This window comes from Rhipicephalus sanguineus, chromosome 2, assembly GCF_013339695.2.
Source record: "Rhipicephalus sanguineus isolate Rsan-2018 chromosome 2, BIME_Rsan_1.4, whole genome shotgun sequence".
Taxonomy (NCBI): Eukaryota; Metazoa; Arthropoda; class Arachnida; order Ixodida; family Ixodidae; genus Rhipicephalus; species Rhipicephalus sanguineus.
The window spans coordinates 46,271,269-46,287,340 of NC_051177.1; the positions used below are offsets into that span (position 1 = coordinate 46,271,269).

The 16,072-nt window shown below is 43.8% G+C and overlaps 2 protein-coding genes across 2 annotated transcripts; one reads left to right on the forward strand and one right to left on the reverse strand.

Moving 5' to 3' along the window:
• The first annotated feature begins 65 nt into the window (after nucleotides 1-65).
• LOC119382868 (mitochondrial import inner membrane translocase subunit Tim10 B) lies at nucleotides 66-6,599 on the forward strand. Its single transcript, XM_037650754.2, has 3 exons — nucleotides 66-191; nucleotides 438-533; nucleotides 6,260-6,599. Exons 1-3 carry the CDS (start codon nucleotides 165-167, stop codon nucleotides 6,410-6,412), a joined length of 276 nt encoding a protein of 91 aa, XP_037506682.1. The 5' UTR covers nucleotides 66-164; the 3' UTR covers nucleotides 6,413-6,599.
• Nucleotides 6,600-11,364: 4,765 nt separating this feature from the next.
• Nucleotides 11,365-16,034, reverse strand: LOC119382867 (39S ribosomal protein L30, mitochondrial). The gene is made up of 3 exons (XM_037650753.2): nucleotides 15,809-16,034; nucleotides 13,545-13,865; nucleotides 11,365-11,671 (listed from the first exon to the last, which is right to left on the reverse strand). Exons 1-3 carry the CDS (start codon nucleotides 15,854-15,856, stop codon nucleotides 11,390-11,392), a joined length of 651 nt encoding a protein of 216 aa, XP_037506681.1. The 5' UTR covers nucleotides 15,857-16,034; the 3' UTR covers nucleotides 11,365-11,389.
• Nucleotides 16,035-16,072: the final 38 nt, after the last annotated feature.

Consider the following 16,072-nt stretch of genomic DNA (forward strand, 5'->3'; position numbering starts at 1 on the left):
TGAAATTCTCTCTCATGTGTTTTGTAGGTGCTGAAATGTTAATGGTAGTAGTGAATAGCTCCGAACGCTTATTTCACGTTTTTTCGAAACATCGTAGCATGCAGAGGTATCATGCGCAAAATTGAATTACATCGACATCAACAAATGTCAACGCACGTGCGTCAATGGCGGAAGATGCAGCGATTAGAAACGTAAGTTGTGTTATAAACGGTCGCTGACGATCAGCCCTTTTGAAATATTATCCTGCTTACATACACAAAGCCTAAAACTAACGAGTGAGAGCTTACCCGATTCCATGCATTTTCATTAGGCTCACGCGTAGCAATTGTGCTTTCTTCTTTGCTGTAGCAGACCGCATTTCGGTTGTCCTTATTGAGCTACTCTTCAGCTGGCATTCCGAAAAATCTGTATATACATGCTGTTTTCTTTTATTGCAGTTTCGGGACTTCCTTTTGATATACAACAGGATGACTGAGACGTGCTTCCGGCACTGCGTGAATAACCTGAATTATCGGGACCTAACGCCTGATGAGGTTGGTTTAAGCTGCGAAACCAATTGTGAAAAATTGCGTCGTACTGTTTTGAAACACGTGCGAATCTCCCGCCTGCACAACAGTGTTCGGCGTTAAACTTTCTTTTTTTTTTTTCGGCAGTGCTGAACTTAGCGTCGCTATTTGGCAGCGGCCACTGTTCTCGTTTGCAGTTTCCAAATCCAGTCCTTGCTGACTGGGTGAGGATTCGATTTTAATACCATTCCACGAGCAATTTGGATTTCCTACAATTAGTGATCGAGGAGGCCACACGCAGCTAGTGGACTTGGAGCGTGTCGGACAGTGGTTTGCACAAAAGTTCCGCTGCCCGGCGAACCCACGTTTCAGTCTAGGTTCCTGCTTCGGTGTGCTTAACGCGCTACCGAAACATACTTGATAATGACGCTCAGAAACTTTGCATTGATAGAAAAAAAATAATAAGCAATTGATATGCATGCTCTTTCCTGGCAAGACCGCCAAGTGCACTAAAAACTGGTTTGTGGCGGCCCCTAAAGAGAAAACCAGAGGTAGGACTTGTCCATAGCCTGCCTCTAACCTTGCCGTTAAACCCAAAGCAAAGGCATAGTGGGTATTAAATTTTCTGCTGTGTACAAGGTTGTGGGACAGTTGATTCCCAGCTTGCAGTAACCAGTGCTCGGCAGTATCAAAGATACATGTATAGATACTCGTTGGGTGTTTTGTATCTGTATCGCGATACGTTTTGCCAGACGTGTATCAGTATCTGTGTTTCCGATGCATTCAATAATGTATCGTGTATATTAAGATACAAGATACTGCATCACAACACCCTCGTGCGAAGCAATAAACGTTGGCTGAACTCAGTTTCTCATGCTGATTCTGCTGCCACTAAGCCAGCTGAATAAAACAAAATGCAGTAACATTCTCTGATCTTTCTACCAGAGTCTTCTAGCGAGGCCAGGCGAAGGTGTCTCCGCGTCCCTATCGGTAGAACACAGTCACATGGTGGCACTCGCGCAGTCTCAGACAAAACTAAGCGTGCGAACGTCTACACGCTGCTGACCTTTTGTTTTCCAGATTTTATTCCTTTTTAGTTTTATCCACAGCCGCTTTTGTCAACGCCGTGAAACTTGCTGTGCTGCGTACTCCAATGCATGCGGCGTCTTTCGCGCAAATTTTGTTGCCGCTGTAGAGTCGTTATCGAAGTTTCTCTTGCGTGGTGCTTCATTACGATGTCTTAGCAACCGAAGAATGGGGTTGCTCTGCGTCTCGTGGCTTTCACACATCAGCAATCTGAAGGATCTCGTGGATCTAATTTTGACTTACATACTAGACGAGATTAATGAGAACTAACAGACAATAACGGTAAGGAAAGTACAGGGGGTGTTATCTGTAGTATTTAGAATATAAATGTGAAGAAAGTAAAGTGGACGAAAAGATGACTTGCCGCCGGCAGGGACCGAACCTGCGACCTTCGAATAACGCGTCCGATGCTCTACCACTGAGCTACGGCGGCGGTCATCCTCCCGTCCACTTTCTGGGGTATATATGTTGATTTAAACCTAGGAGTGTTAGTCAGCGCCAATCGCAGCCATGGCGGCGAGTGTGGAACACTCTTTTCTTGCCTGTTGGCGTCACGTAGCACGTGATCTTTTTACGAGTTGGCAGCTGACCAATAATCCCTCGCATACTACCTGACCATAATCCCTCGCATGCTGCGATTGGCGCTGACTAACACTCCTAGGTTTAAATCAACATATATACCCCAGAAAGTGGACGGGAGGATGACCGCCGCCGTAGCTCAGTGGTAGAGCATCGGACGCGTTATTCGAAGGTCGCAGGTTCGGTCCCTGCCGGCGGCAAGTCATCTTTTCGTCCACTTTACTTTCTTCACATTTATATTCTAAATACTACAGATAACACCCCCTGTACTTTCCTTAGCGTTATTGTCTGTTAGTTCTCATTAATATTGTGTCTAACAAAGATAAACGAGCCCTTGAAAAATCATCTGCTTTCCTTCATTCATAGCGAGGGTCTCGTCCTGGCAGACTTAATGCCTTCAGGTAGTATGCGAGGGATTATTGGTCAGCTGCCAACTCGTAAAAAGATCACGTGCTACGTGACGCCAACAGGCAAGAAAAGAGTGTTCCACACTCGCCGCCATGGCTGCGATTGGCGCTGACTAACACTCCTAGGTTTAAATCAACATATATACCCCAGAAAGTGGACGGGAGGATGACCGCCGCTGTAGCTCAGTGGTAGAGCATCGGACGCGTTATTCGAAGGTCGCAGGTTCGGTCCCTGCCGGCGGCAAGTCATTTTTTTGTCCACTTTACTTTCTTCACATTTATATTCTAAATACTACAGATAACACCCCCTGTACTTTCCTTAGCGTTATTGTCTGTTAGTTCTCATTAATATTGTGTCTAACAAAGATAAACGAGCCCTTGAAAAATCATCTGCTTTCCTTCATACTAGACGAGATTGACTTATACAAAAAAGAGATTCTAACAGTTATCGCACCCGATGCTAGATGTAATAAAAAAAGTATTTACCCAAGAGAAAACATCTTGGCGTACTGTATCTTTTTTCTTCCCGCTATCTTTATTCAAATAGTTTTTAAAGTCCTTAAAATCATTGGTGGTTCCTTAGCTGCCCTTCTTTTGAATGACACACATTATTCAAATCTTTACTGTCTGTTTACATCAATATGTCTTTTGTAACGTGCTGCCGAAATAAGCCATTGGCCATATTCTTGCTTTTAAATGTCTGCGCCATTTCTGCTGCTGTTTGATTATTTACATTCTACTCGAGTTTACTGCTATGTCAAGGCGATGTTGAGGACTGATATATAATAAAACGGGGGTGCCTGGAACAAAGGGTAACAAAAATTCTGCTCACTGCTTCGTAAAATCGCGAAATTGAGTTTCAGTTACAACGGAAATCATTATAAACCATCTTGAAGACGTTAGGAAGAAGATTCGAGAAGCATTGCTATACCAAATGCACCGTTTTTATCACGAGCTTCCCAGCGAGCTGTTTTATGAGATTATCCATAGTCAATAGGTTTTGTATTGTCTAGCCTTGGCAGGTAAGTTGACGATAATCAATGCCTAATTGTCGCGGCTTTTAGGTGTGCCACCTGTATCGTGTCTCTGTTCTTATTCAGTGTGATAAGTTTGGTAACCGCCTTTCTATTTTAGTTATATATTTGTTTTCCATTTTTAGGTCTCCTCCATTTCTTTTTTTGTTTGTTTGTTTGCTGTTAATAATCACCATGGGATGGGAGCTGTAAGTGGCAATAGTGAGAATAGCGGTAGTGTCCTGTCATACTGTGATAATATACAATGCGTCTGAAACGTTTCTAACTCAGCACATGTTATGTCGTAGAAGAATAAATGTTAAAAGACTGCATGTTAGTGAGTATGTCGCTAACAGTCCTGGCTGCTGTACACCTGTCCAGCGATCCGGTATAGCGAATACGGTAATGCGTTTACGGACAAGGTAGAACACCCTGGTATTTGCGCCATCGTGTGGAGGCTTCCTATTGAAGTACTTGTAATTAGATGACAGCCCCCTAGCTGGTCGGCAAGCACAGCAGCGGCTCCCATCAATTATGAAAGCGACAAGCAAAAGAATTCACAGCATATCGACGGGTGAATGATGAAGAGCTTGGGCGAAGCTCCTGAAGCAATCGTGGTTACACCGTGAAATCTTCAGTGGTTTCGCCCAGCAGTAATCAAAGCGATAGCCCAGTACATCATCAAGGACGTAACAAACACTGTATATATTTATACAAGAAATTTTATTAATCGTTAGTGGTAGCTAGACGTGGCTTCCTTTCCCCCTTCATTATAACAGCTTCATGGTTGGTGAAGTGATGGGTCGTAGTGGGATGTTTGCAAAGACGAAGTAGTGGGCAGTTTGCAAAGGATCGGTGATGGGTCGTAGTGGGATGTTTGCAAAGACGAAGTAGTGGGCAGTTTGCAAAGGTGGTTACGCTGGACAACGAAGATGTGACAAGGTTAGACTAAGAGGAGCTTTGCCCCTAAAACCACTGACAGCGCAGTGTATAAACAGATGTCACGTTAAGCACATAAAACAACCCCAATAAGTTGTTTAGGAATGAAACTAACATACTTTGAGCAAGAAATACAAAGCTTTTGAGATACAGTTGAACCCCTTTATAAGAGGCACGCATGGGGGAGAAATTCTTGCCTGTTATATGAGGCGTCTCTTATAAGCAGGGTACTAAGTTATGCATCTTCCTATCAACCCTTACTTTCATGTAGCACACTGGTGTCTCTTATACCCCACGTCTCTCTTATATCAGTGTCTCTTATAAAGGGGTTCAACTGTACGAATAGGCATTCCGTTCAAATGAAACAAAGTTGGTTGCAGTTAAGAAATTTTCAATGCAAATATTTTTGTGCACGTACACTTGATGGAACGATATAGATGGTGATCAGAGCTAAGCTTTATGGCTTTCCTAAAATTCCCCACGGGGAGGCATGTGAAGGCCACCTTTCCACAAAAGTTACATATCTAGGGGGGCACAAAGTGGGATGATAATTATCGCTGACAGCCGCCCAGTTATCTAAGATTGCACAATGAACTTTTTAGTGGCTGCAGTAAGTGGGCACGTTCAGTGTATTGAAAAGTTAAAAGTCAGTCGTATTCTTACTCCGTTCCACTTGGCAGAATTCTTCTAGCATGTTCGTGCCCCTAAATATCCGGCCGCGAAGTTTAATTGCGGTTCGCACGATTACGCACGCAAGACAGTATACAGACTGGCTCAAAGCAATGCCCCAAAGTGCTGCGGAAGTTTTGTGCGGCGTTTATGCAAAGATGACAGTTACCCCTTTCTTACCAGCTGGCGGTATGAAAGAATGACTGCGCGTCACATAACAGAGAAACCTTACGCCGATCCTCCTTGTCTTGCATGCGTAATCATTCAAACCGCAATTAAACTTTGGATATGTCGGAGCACGGATATGCTAGAAGAAATTTTTCACCTTGATCTGTGTAGAAGAGCGACTGCCTCTAAATTTTCCATACAAACATGCATGCTCATTGCAGCCAATAAAAAGTCCATCGTTGCATGTAAGCTGGGCAGCTGACAGCGATAATTCCCATCTCATTTTGTGTCCCCCTGACCACACAACTTATATGCAGAGATGGCATTGTAAGAAAATCATCAAGGTTAATTTTGATTGTCCGTTATTGATCTACAATAACAAATTTGAAAATGTATTGAAGTATCTTAAGATACAGTTACAAAGTATCGTATCGGATACAATTATTACCACAGTATCTGTATCACAAGTACTTCTTGCCCAAGTATCTTGTATCGCGATACAATGTCAAAGTATCTTTGCCCAGCTCTGGCAGTAACCACGTCCAGATGGACGAGAAATGCAGAAGTGTTTATGTAGCAAACATTGGATGCATGTTGAAAGGACAAAATCAATGCACTACCATTAATCAGGCCATCTTTCATATCTCTGAAGCTACTTTGGGATATTAAATTTCATCAGCTGATCAATCACTTATATCGTGTTTTATATTGAACGAATTGAAAGAACAATGAACAAAGCTGGTTCCCATTTCTCATTGGCCGACTCTCCTGAATTGCAGCTTTTGTTGGATTGCATAGATTTGGTGCAACAAATACGGTGACTTAAGCGAGAGGCAAAACAGAACTGCAAGTGGCACTGTGATGACAGTGGTGGTATTTGCCTCTATTTCAGAGCCAGTGCGTGGATCTCTGTGCCGGCAAAGCGATAAGTGTCAACCACAGAATGATGTCCATCTACATGGAAGTTCAGCCAGAAATGATGAAGCGCTCCATAGAAGCACAGCAACAGCTAAATGCACAACAAAGTGTACAAAGCCCGAGTTAGCGCCTCTTACTGTTGTTTTGCAGAAAACTACAGTCACAGCTGCAGCAGTTTTGTGGAACGGTAGGCAGTAACCATTTCATGTTAAATGTTCTACATTTGATGATGTCACCTTAGGGTGCCAAGTGGATGTTGGCATCATTATGTTTTTGTTTATTGAGCCATCTCAATAAATGTAAATGAATATTGATTCATTGCTTCTTATATAACAGTGTTATTCGTTATTAAAGCACCTGAAAATTTTGGGGCGTTAGAGTTTGCCTTAGTGGTCTTGTTATACAGACAATTCCTTTATGTTAACGTGGTTGGGAAAGGCAGGGGTGAGATGGCTGAAATTGAATAGGGAATAGTTTTTGGAGCAGAAGAACCTTAATTTTCAGCAATTAGCAGCATTTAATATGTCGTTTTAGGAGTTTGAAAAACAAACTTATAGCTACTTGGGGGGACAAGTGCATATTTTAATCAGCTTAGAATACACATAAAACTGAAACAGCCATTGGCGAAAGCTTTGATCGATTATCACCAGGTATGAACTAAGTTACGTTTTTCCAAGTCATGCGACCTATCTATCCTGAGTAACAACATATGAAATAACTGAAAAAAGTTCTGCAAACTAGGTTCACCTTATAAACATTTGAAGAAAAAAAACACTTAAAAGCATCACACTTTTAAAAAAAGTGTGATTGCACAAGAATTGTAGTTACATAGCAGTAGGTCTTTGCTTAAAGGGGCCCTGCAAAATGTTTTGAAGTAATCGTCTAATGGCTTAATTAAAAGAGCTTATTGCCTCACAAATTGACTGCCGCAAAGAGTTTTAGAATCCGTCAAATACAAACGGAGTTAGAGGGATTTGCTGCGTGCTTTAAGCACTTTCTCTTTCCTTTCGTACCAGCGAGCACGCTGAAAGCTACACAGGGAGGGGGATAACAAGGGAGCAAGAAGATGCGTCCCTTCATCAGCGCACGTCATGAGCTTGAGCACTTTCTTTTCATGTTTTCGAAGGTGTGGCTTACTTTCAACATGATCGCACAGGTGGGCACGTGGTTGCCACGGTAACTATGCAGCTCGCGATGCTTACATCAGGGAACGGCCTTGGACTTTAGGTATATGGCGCAGTAATTCCAGTATATGGCATCATTTGTAGTGACAAGAGGGAGCGATTTTTAGCTGACTGAGAATTGTAAATTCCAGGCCGCGTGCTGCACTATATCGTTTGGCTCGCATGTTTTCAGGAGCCTCGACTACCAATCGGCAGCGTTTTCTTACCGTGCTGAAAAAGTGTTGCAGGGCCCTTTTAAGATCAGCGATATGATTTAACAGATTACTGCTTTGGATTTTTCTAGGTCTGCTTATTCATCTTTTCAAGCTTTCCCAGAGCTTCCTGTAGGTCAAAGTGTTGCCCTTTGTCAGGAGAACATCACAATAATCGCCTTCAGCTCTCTGATCGGCCGTGCAGTTGGCATAGTGTCAAGCGTACTGCACGCTTTTAACAGGCAACAACAAAAGCATGCTGCACTGCCATTCTTCGCCACCTCGTGCAAAGCGGGCACCAGGAAACTTCGCCGCACTGACACTATCTCGTCAAACGCCTGCGTATTGTGCTGCAAGCAATAGCACCGGTGTAAGCGTACTGAACGCATTTATTAGGGGACGACACATACGTGCTTCGCATCAGTCCGCTGCCGCCTTCTTGTGCAAAACCGCTAGAGCATCGCAGAGACGCGTCATGGGCAGGAAGCTAGTTGACGCAACAAGGTACTCACCTCACCCATGCACGGGATGGGGCGGAGTGGAACGAACACTTCCACGATGAACGCGCGCGTAGGTGACCACAACGCAGCCTCGATACCACGGTGAAAGGAAAATGCTTACACCTTGGTTGACACAAAAAACCGCAGCGACCGGAGGAACACGCCGTCACTCGATAGTTTTCACACAGTAGTGCCAGACCACACAGATTAGCGCTTAGAAGCAGCATGCTTAGAGCACAGCAGTACATTTTTTACAGCGAAAGCTGTTATGAGATCATTTCAGCGGCCGTTTTTGGCGCCGTAGTTGTCCACCGCCGCCGCCGGTGTCCATAAGCAATATCGAGCGAAATAAGAAAAAAATTCCAGGATGGAACGAGGTTCGAACCTGGACCCTCTGCGTGGGAGCCCAGTATTCAACCTCTGAGCCATGCCGGTGCTTGAAACTGCTTTGCAAAAAGGTCCTATACAGGCTTCATGTCGGGAAGGAACCACATTAACACATGCAATGTAGCGTGGTACAAGAGTAAAATAAGCACCAAGCGTCGCACAACGCGAATTCTGTAACCAGGCATTACACAATGCGAATTGTGCAACGAGTAGGTTGTTGAATGCTTCCAACCCATTACAAAAGGCTCCGCCATAATTCTTCATCATCATCATCAGGCAAAGCATCAACAAAGTGTGCATAATGCCTTACATGCGTTTAGCAGGTACCACGGTTCTCCGTAGAATGACGAAAAATGACATAGTGCGTGCTTCCCTACTTCTAAAAAATTACAATGATTTATAGTGTAGTGGGTTCCTCGCAAGTGCACTTGTATTGGTTGCCAAGGAAGCATGATCCATTTCCCCGGTGTCTCAGTAAAGTTCTCCCCCCCCCCCCTTCTCTCTCCCATGTCAACGTACGTTATACAGCGTGGCAGGAGAGGGAAATGGCGACCGGGCGTCACCCAATGCAAATTACATAACTGGTGGGCCGTTTAAAGATTCCAACCCATTACAAAGGGCTGAGCCATAATTCTTCATCGTCATCGGTCGTCGCGTCAACAAAGTGCACATAATGCCATACAAACGTGTAGCTGGTGCCTCGCTTCTCCGCAGAATGACGAATAATGGCTTAGTAGGTGCTTCCCAACTTCGCTAAAGTTGTGACTTATGGCGTAGTGGGTACCTTGCTAGTGTACTTGTATTAGTAGCCCCAAGAGAGCTTACAACGGGCTCTAGAAACGCCGCTCTTCCAGCTTTCGCTGTGACAAAAAAATCCTTTGAAGATGTATGCCAATCTTAGCCTTACATCAAAGACCGTGAAGATGTTCAAGCGAATTCTCACGCCTCTAGTCGGAAGTACGAGGGGTAAACTTACTCGCTTTTCTTGGTAATGATTCATAACGAACTTCCTAATACACATGGCCGCTTTGAGGCTACCATGCAGGCTTTGTTGCTAGGTCTTCCTTACTACCGCAGGTGTACCAACTTCTCGCTGGTATGGAAACGGCAAAACACAAGATGAGAAATGAATTTTACAAATTTCTGGTTATAAAAATGCAGAAAAAGAAAGGTGGTGTCTACCTGTGCGAGGCATAAGCGAGGAGGCGACGTGTCATTGAGAACCGCATGTTGACACAAAAATTCCGAACTTAAGCATAGCTCATATTGTCGATTGATGCTGAATGTGACACCAGTCACACCACGCACCAATGACTGGCAGACTACCTTTAACGTCTTCGCTGTAATGTTGCACTGGGTCAGCTGGCTCTTGTGAGGCTGCTACATTACTTTTGAATGCCATGCAAGTTTAATGAACCTGAATTTGCCAGCGACCCAGTAAACCAGTTGGACTGGAAGAGTGGAATGTGAACCTGGCAGCTACACATGTGTCAGACTTGCTCTTGCGCGATGCTGTCATTCAAGATTTTGTACAACCTCTGGTTTGTAATAGCTTGTGTAGCAAGCAGTAACACCTTGTTAAAACGATGCTGCATGTGACATGACTACCTTCACTGTATGCAAATACATTTGTTACATGGTGACGTCAGTGAGAAGCATTTTAAGTTTGCTTTATTATTATACCTGACAAAATAATTGATCTGTTTTTGTTACGTAGAGCTTGAACTGTAAGAATGTATTCAGACAGAACAATAGACAAAGAAAGTACGAGGCAGAACATCACTTAAAGGACCCCCTTAACAGGTTTGGGCATTGCAAGTAAACACGTCAGCAGTCATACCATGCATGGTGTTAAAAGCTTGAAATTTCAAACGGAAGCCTGTGTGCCCTTCCTCTCAGGGGAGGTGCTCTTCCAACCAGAGTTCAAAGGCCACAAACAGGCACTTCTACATAGAAATATTACCCGCAATGTCACTGGCTATGGCAGAAACGTAGGCTAGTTGGCATTGCATGATTTGCGATGGGCAACAGATTTATGGACAAGAACACATTGTCTTTTGCCTATAACTTGTGTCCGTGTCCACAGAAACATCGCCCACAGAAAATCAACGATTATGGCATGTAACCTCGATGAATTGTCCAAGGCAAGATATGCTATTTCATTGCACTGAGCAGAAACAAAGAAAGAGGGGGGGGGGGAATGGAGGTGGGGGTTGTGACTCGAATGTGATACAGTCCTTCGGCTATGATATGGGGGGAGGCAAGTATTGGATTGCACTTGCAGATCCCAGTACACTCAAAGGAGAGAAAGACAGATTATGCACTGGCAGTGAAGGTTACGTCTTGGTAGCATGGTAACTGCGACATTTCTTTCTCCTAGCTTTTGAAATAATGAACATAATCAAAATATATTCAAAACAGAACACTCCCCAGATGGCGACCTGCCATTTTCGATGTATAACCAAAAGTTGCAAAGGGCCTGATGAGGTCTCTTTTAATGCAATAACACGAGAATGATCTAGCACTTCATACCTGGTCAGCAAAGATGGTGTAAGCCATAAATCTGCACAGGAAATGAACAAAGCCAATGTTGTGTTGACACCATGTGGAGTTGCAGTGGTAGAAATGAAAGAATGATTGCTAAATTGCTCGCATTTTATTTGTCTATGACAATAGTTGTATGTGGCAAATAAAAGCAAAGGTTGTAAAAAAAAACAAAAAAAATCTTCATTCCTGACTTTCCAGGGTGGCCACAATTCACTAACATTAACTCGAGGTAACTACTCTATGTCTCCATGCTGGGTAGCAGCAAAATAATTATAATCCCTTGACCTCACTCTATTCAACTCAAATTGTTGTTCCAATTCCTATGTAGCACTTTCCTTATTTCTTGGGTTTCAAACTTTCGCTTTGTGTATGTCGCTGGCTCGAGCAGCTGTTGTTCCTGCACCTCCAGGGGCGCCACCTTGCGGAAGACACCGTCGCGACTCAGGTGGGTGCCCGTGGTCACCTCTGTAGGTTCACCATCCGGAAATGTGATGGGAGTAACTTTCACCAGGTGCTTCACTTGCCACAGCATCTTGCACATGAACGGCGTGTTCTTCACTATGGTTCGGCTGCCAAGCTGCACAGAGCAAAGCAAGTGCAACACGGTTTTCAAGTTTTGCTGCATGGGACTTACCTATTCCACGACTGAACAATTGACAATAACTATATCTTACCAGTGCAATGCTAAATAAAAGAAATTAAGATTTATAGAGCACTGATGCAATATCCTCTATTTCCTGTTTTAACGCGATAGCATTAAAGAGCTCATTTCGCAGAAATTCCGGTGTCGGCGACTGAGTCGTTGATTTTGAGCAAAAAATCATCATCTTGTCCGTGACCGAAAAATCAAGAAAGATGCAAATAAAATAAATAATAAAAACCTTCGGGTTTGAGTGAGAATCGAACCAGGCCGCCTGCATGGCAAGTAGGTGTTCTACCACAGAGCCACGCTATTTCTTGAAATTGCTTCGAAAAAAAAAAAAAAAAAACGCTACATGAATAATCGAAAAAGATGCAAATAAAATAAATAATAAAAATCTCCGGTTTCGAGTGAGAATTGAACCCAGGCCGTCTGCGGGGCAAGCAGCTGTTCTACCACAGAGCCACGCTATTTCTTGAAACTGCTCTGGAAAAAACACTATATGAACGTCATGCAGTGGGAGAAGTCTAATGTATGTAATATTGCATGGCAGAAGCGTAGAATCGTGCCAGGCATCAAAATGTGGGTGCTTAAAGGGCCACCCATTATAAAGCACTCAGACATATTTAATCATCAGCAGCAAGAGCATGAACAAAATGAACTGCTGCGTAGGATCGCGTGTAGCCTTACGGACGCGTCCTTAGCTGATTCGCAAAAGAAGTAATTCTGGCGTAGTGGGCACTTCCCCATTGTACTTGCAGTAGGCATTCTAGGATACTTTGAAACGGCCAATGTTACGCGCATAGCAATTCGTTTCCTTAAGGCACAGATGAGGCATGGACCGAGAACCGAAGCTAGGCTAGCAATCGAGAAGGCAACGTGGACAGGGCCCAATTAAGCTATCGCATTCTACTCTTAAAGGCGAAGCTCAAGAGTCCTCAAATTTTTTTGTTTTTGCTTTAGACTCTCTAAATTAAGACGTACTGGTGGGCTAGTTGGTTCATGATAGCTTATGGCAGCATAGGTTGGCAAAAAAGTTTAGAGCTCACTCAGACTCACTCAAGAAATATATTTTGTGCTTAGGGCTCATCCGAACTCAAACTCACTAAAATTTTTTTCAACGGGGCTCACTCAGACTCACTAACTTTGTCTCAACCAAACTCACAGCTATATCTGAGTCTGAGTGAGTCGACTCATGAGTGAGTTTGCCAACCTATGTATGGCAGTGTGCATCAAAAAAAAACAAAGACGAAACAGGCACATAAAGATAGATGTAAGCGTTTACGTGTATGTCTACCTGTGTGTCTGCTTCATCCTTGCTTTTAATGCATGCTGCCATAAGCAAACTCTCCGAATCATACAGAGCAGCCCACGTAACTAAGTACAACATCATTACTTCTGCAACCCAATTTAGGTTTCAATTCCTGGAAGTGGATGCATGATGATGTCATATACTACACTGGCTTTCTCTGTTCCTGCAATCGATACAAATACCACACAAATGCAACACTTTTTTATTAGTATTTTTTTTATGAGCAACAGTATCAGTCGTTATCTTCTAGGTATACAATGCCAGCAAATCTGACACCAGGTGCCCAGCGTTCCGGCTTGTGTAGCTTTTGACAGCTCATAATGCAATACTGAACTGGAACTATAATGAAATGTAGTTATTCCTTACGCAACTGCAGGTGCGCACTTCCGGGAACGTGTGCAGTAGCCGAGTTGGTAAGAATGCCGCCCACACAATTCAAAGGATGCTGGCATACTTCTGCCAAGTTCGGTGCCGAAACAAGTGTGCCATGCAACTCACCGGCCTAGAGACACGGGCCTTGCGGTCTTCCTTGGACTGTGCCAGTTTGAGCAGCTTGAGGATGTTTCGCTCCCAGTGTGGTGTGCCAGTGTAGGGCATTACCCGTTCCACCAGGAATAGCTTGGGCACTTCCCAGTCTCCTGTGGCTGCCTTTTGCCTCGTCTCACGCACCTCCTTGAAGATTGCCGCGGCCGTCCGTTCATAGCCATTGATGAAACGCACTTGTGCCTGGGACTGACTGCTGCTTGTAGTATCGCTGCTGGTGCTGCTGCTGTTACTGCTGCTGCTGCTAGCTGCTGCTGTTCGAGCTACTGACCAGACCTGTGAGAGAGGTGCACAAGAAAAGACTCTTGTGGTTGGCACTTTTCCTGTCACACTTTCATCAATATAGAAAACGCACCTTTTCTTTTTCCGTGCAAACTAAAATCCACTCAAGAAGCAAAAGAATGGTCACACTAATGGCCAAATTGTGTTTGTTGTGGACTGCTCTAGCCAACGTGTTTCAATTCCTTCGTATATATGAACTTTCTCCTGTTTTCGCTGCCCAACGGGATGTGTGCTGCCGTCTACCAAAGCATAGCAAAGTGCTGAGACAAGATCAGGTTGAGCATAGTGCGAGAAACAGTGAACTACTGTTGATAAAATGACCTTGACCTTGGCCATTTATACTAGAAACACAAAGATGAGCCCCACTCATCCATGACAAGGAAGAGGGTAATGCACTTACCACATGTAAAGTTTACCAAGGTGGTATTTCACACGTACAGTCGCATCACGCTTGTCTAGAGCGGCCCGCCGGCCACTTCAGCCACCGTTTTTGCACAAATATGCAGAAACCGACACCGAAATGATACCACACTTAGTCACACCGAATGCTAGGTCCTCATGCTATATGCAAGCATGAGTGGAAGCTTGCAGCTAACGCTGGGCAGCAGCCCCAGACAGCACCAGCGTCCACAGCCATTCACTTGACCGTGCTATAGCAATGTGATTCAAACTGTACTAATAAAGAAGCTTGAACTGGACACAGAGATAGAAAGGTACGGTTTGAACTGCACGAGCAGGGAACAAGAATGGATAACACAGGAGGAAACAGGTGCTTCATTCTGTCTCATCTATCCTTGTTCCCTGCTCACACTGTTCAATTTTCAGTATGGTATACCAAAGGGCTTATCCATATATTCTGATGAAAAGGCACATACAGCAGGTGCAAATTGGGAAAGATAAATGTATCACTGGTCGTTCAAACATGCTTGCTTTGGTAGGCATGGACAGTGTTACTGTGGACGGCAGGAAACAGGCTTGAAGTACGGACTGGTTTCCTCAATGATACACTGGCATACATGCAAATTTTTTAAAAGCTTGTCTCGAGCCACGAGGTAAAATGCTGCCTTCGGGAATGGCGTTGCAATTAACGTTCTCCTTGACAGAAATACTGGCTGCTGCAATATCACAGTGAGTTGAAGGGAACTGTCATAGATAATGCAAAAGATGATACCCAATGTATCTTTTTTAATTCACTTATATTGATCCCTCCAAATTGTTGTTTAAGCGTGGGGAATTTAGCACAATGGAAGTAGCTAAAGTATTTAACTTGAGTGAGTCTTCGTTTGAGGGCAGTTGAGTAAAAAAATTATACTGATTAATTATATTGTGTACTAATTAATAACAGAATTAACTTCTTGTATGAATGTACTCCTTATAGCCAGCTGTATTGATAAGCCAGTCAAAAAAAAAAAAAAGATTTTAGGCACTTCTGAACCTAACTAAGCGCATTTGAAGGCGTAGATACAGGGAAAAGGCACATTATCTGACAGGAAATTGAGACTTCGTTGTGCTAAACGACAGCGCAATCTTGTGCGCAACATATATACAAAATTTTAAACACATATGTGCAGCATTTATCTGAAAAGTATCCCTAAACTGAGAACACAGCTATTACTGCGCAAACAAGGCGGGCAATCAAGATCGCGTCCTTCGATACAGTAATTACACCGTGCAGTATAAACTGATGTTGGTTCCAGGAAACTCTACTAATGACATCGAAAGTCTGTGAATCCGTTGGTTACCCGCCTACAAAACTGCTTCAGAACTTTGGAATGAATTGTCGCGCCTCATTAGACTACGCTGTAGCTCGCTGTTGGTCATTCGCTGAAGTAGACGATGGCAATAGTTGGAATGTTGTATGATACGAGACAAACGACAGACAAAAGTGAGAGATATGGGATAATATTTTTGATTAGGTAGAAACTGCGGTTTCTCACCCTAGGCGCGGAGAGCAACGCTGGACGGAAGAGGGCAACACTCATCATCTCGCTTTTTCCTACTTGCGCACGGCGATATAACGTCAAAGTAAGGAGTCTAGACCACGTCTACACCGTCTACCATCTCCGCTGTTCACTTTTAGTGAACAGGTGTACTAACTTAGTGCTAAAGTTACAATCCGCCTCACGGGAGCACGCCGATGCCGATGCGCCGACGAGACGAGCATGCGGCTAAGTATTTACTGCGCACTGGTTGACTAACGT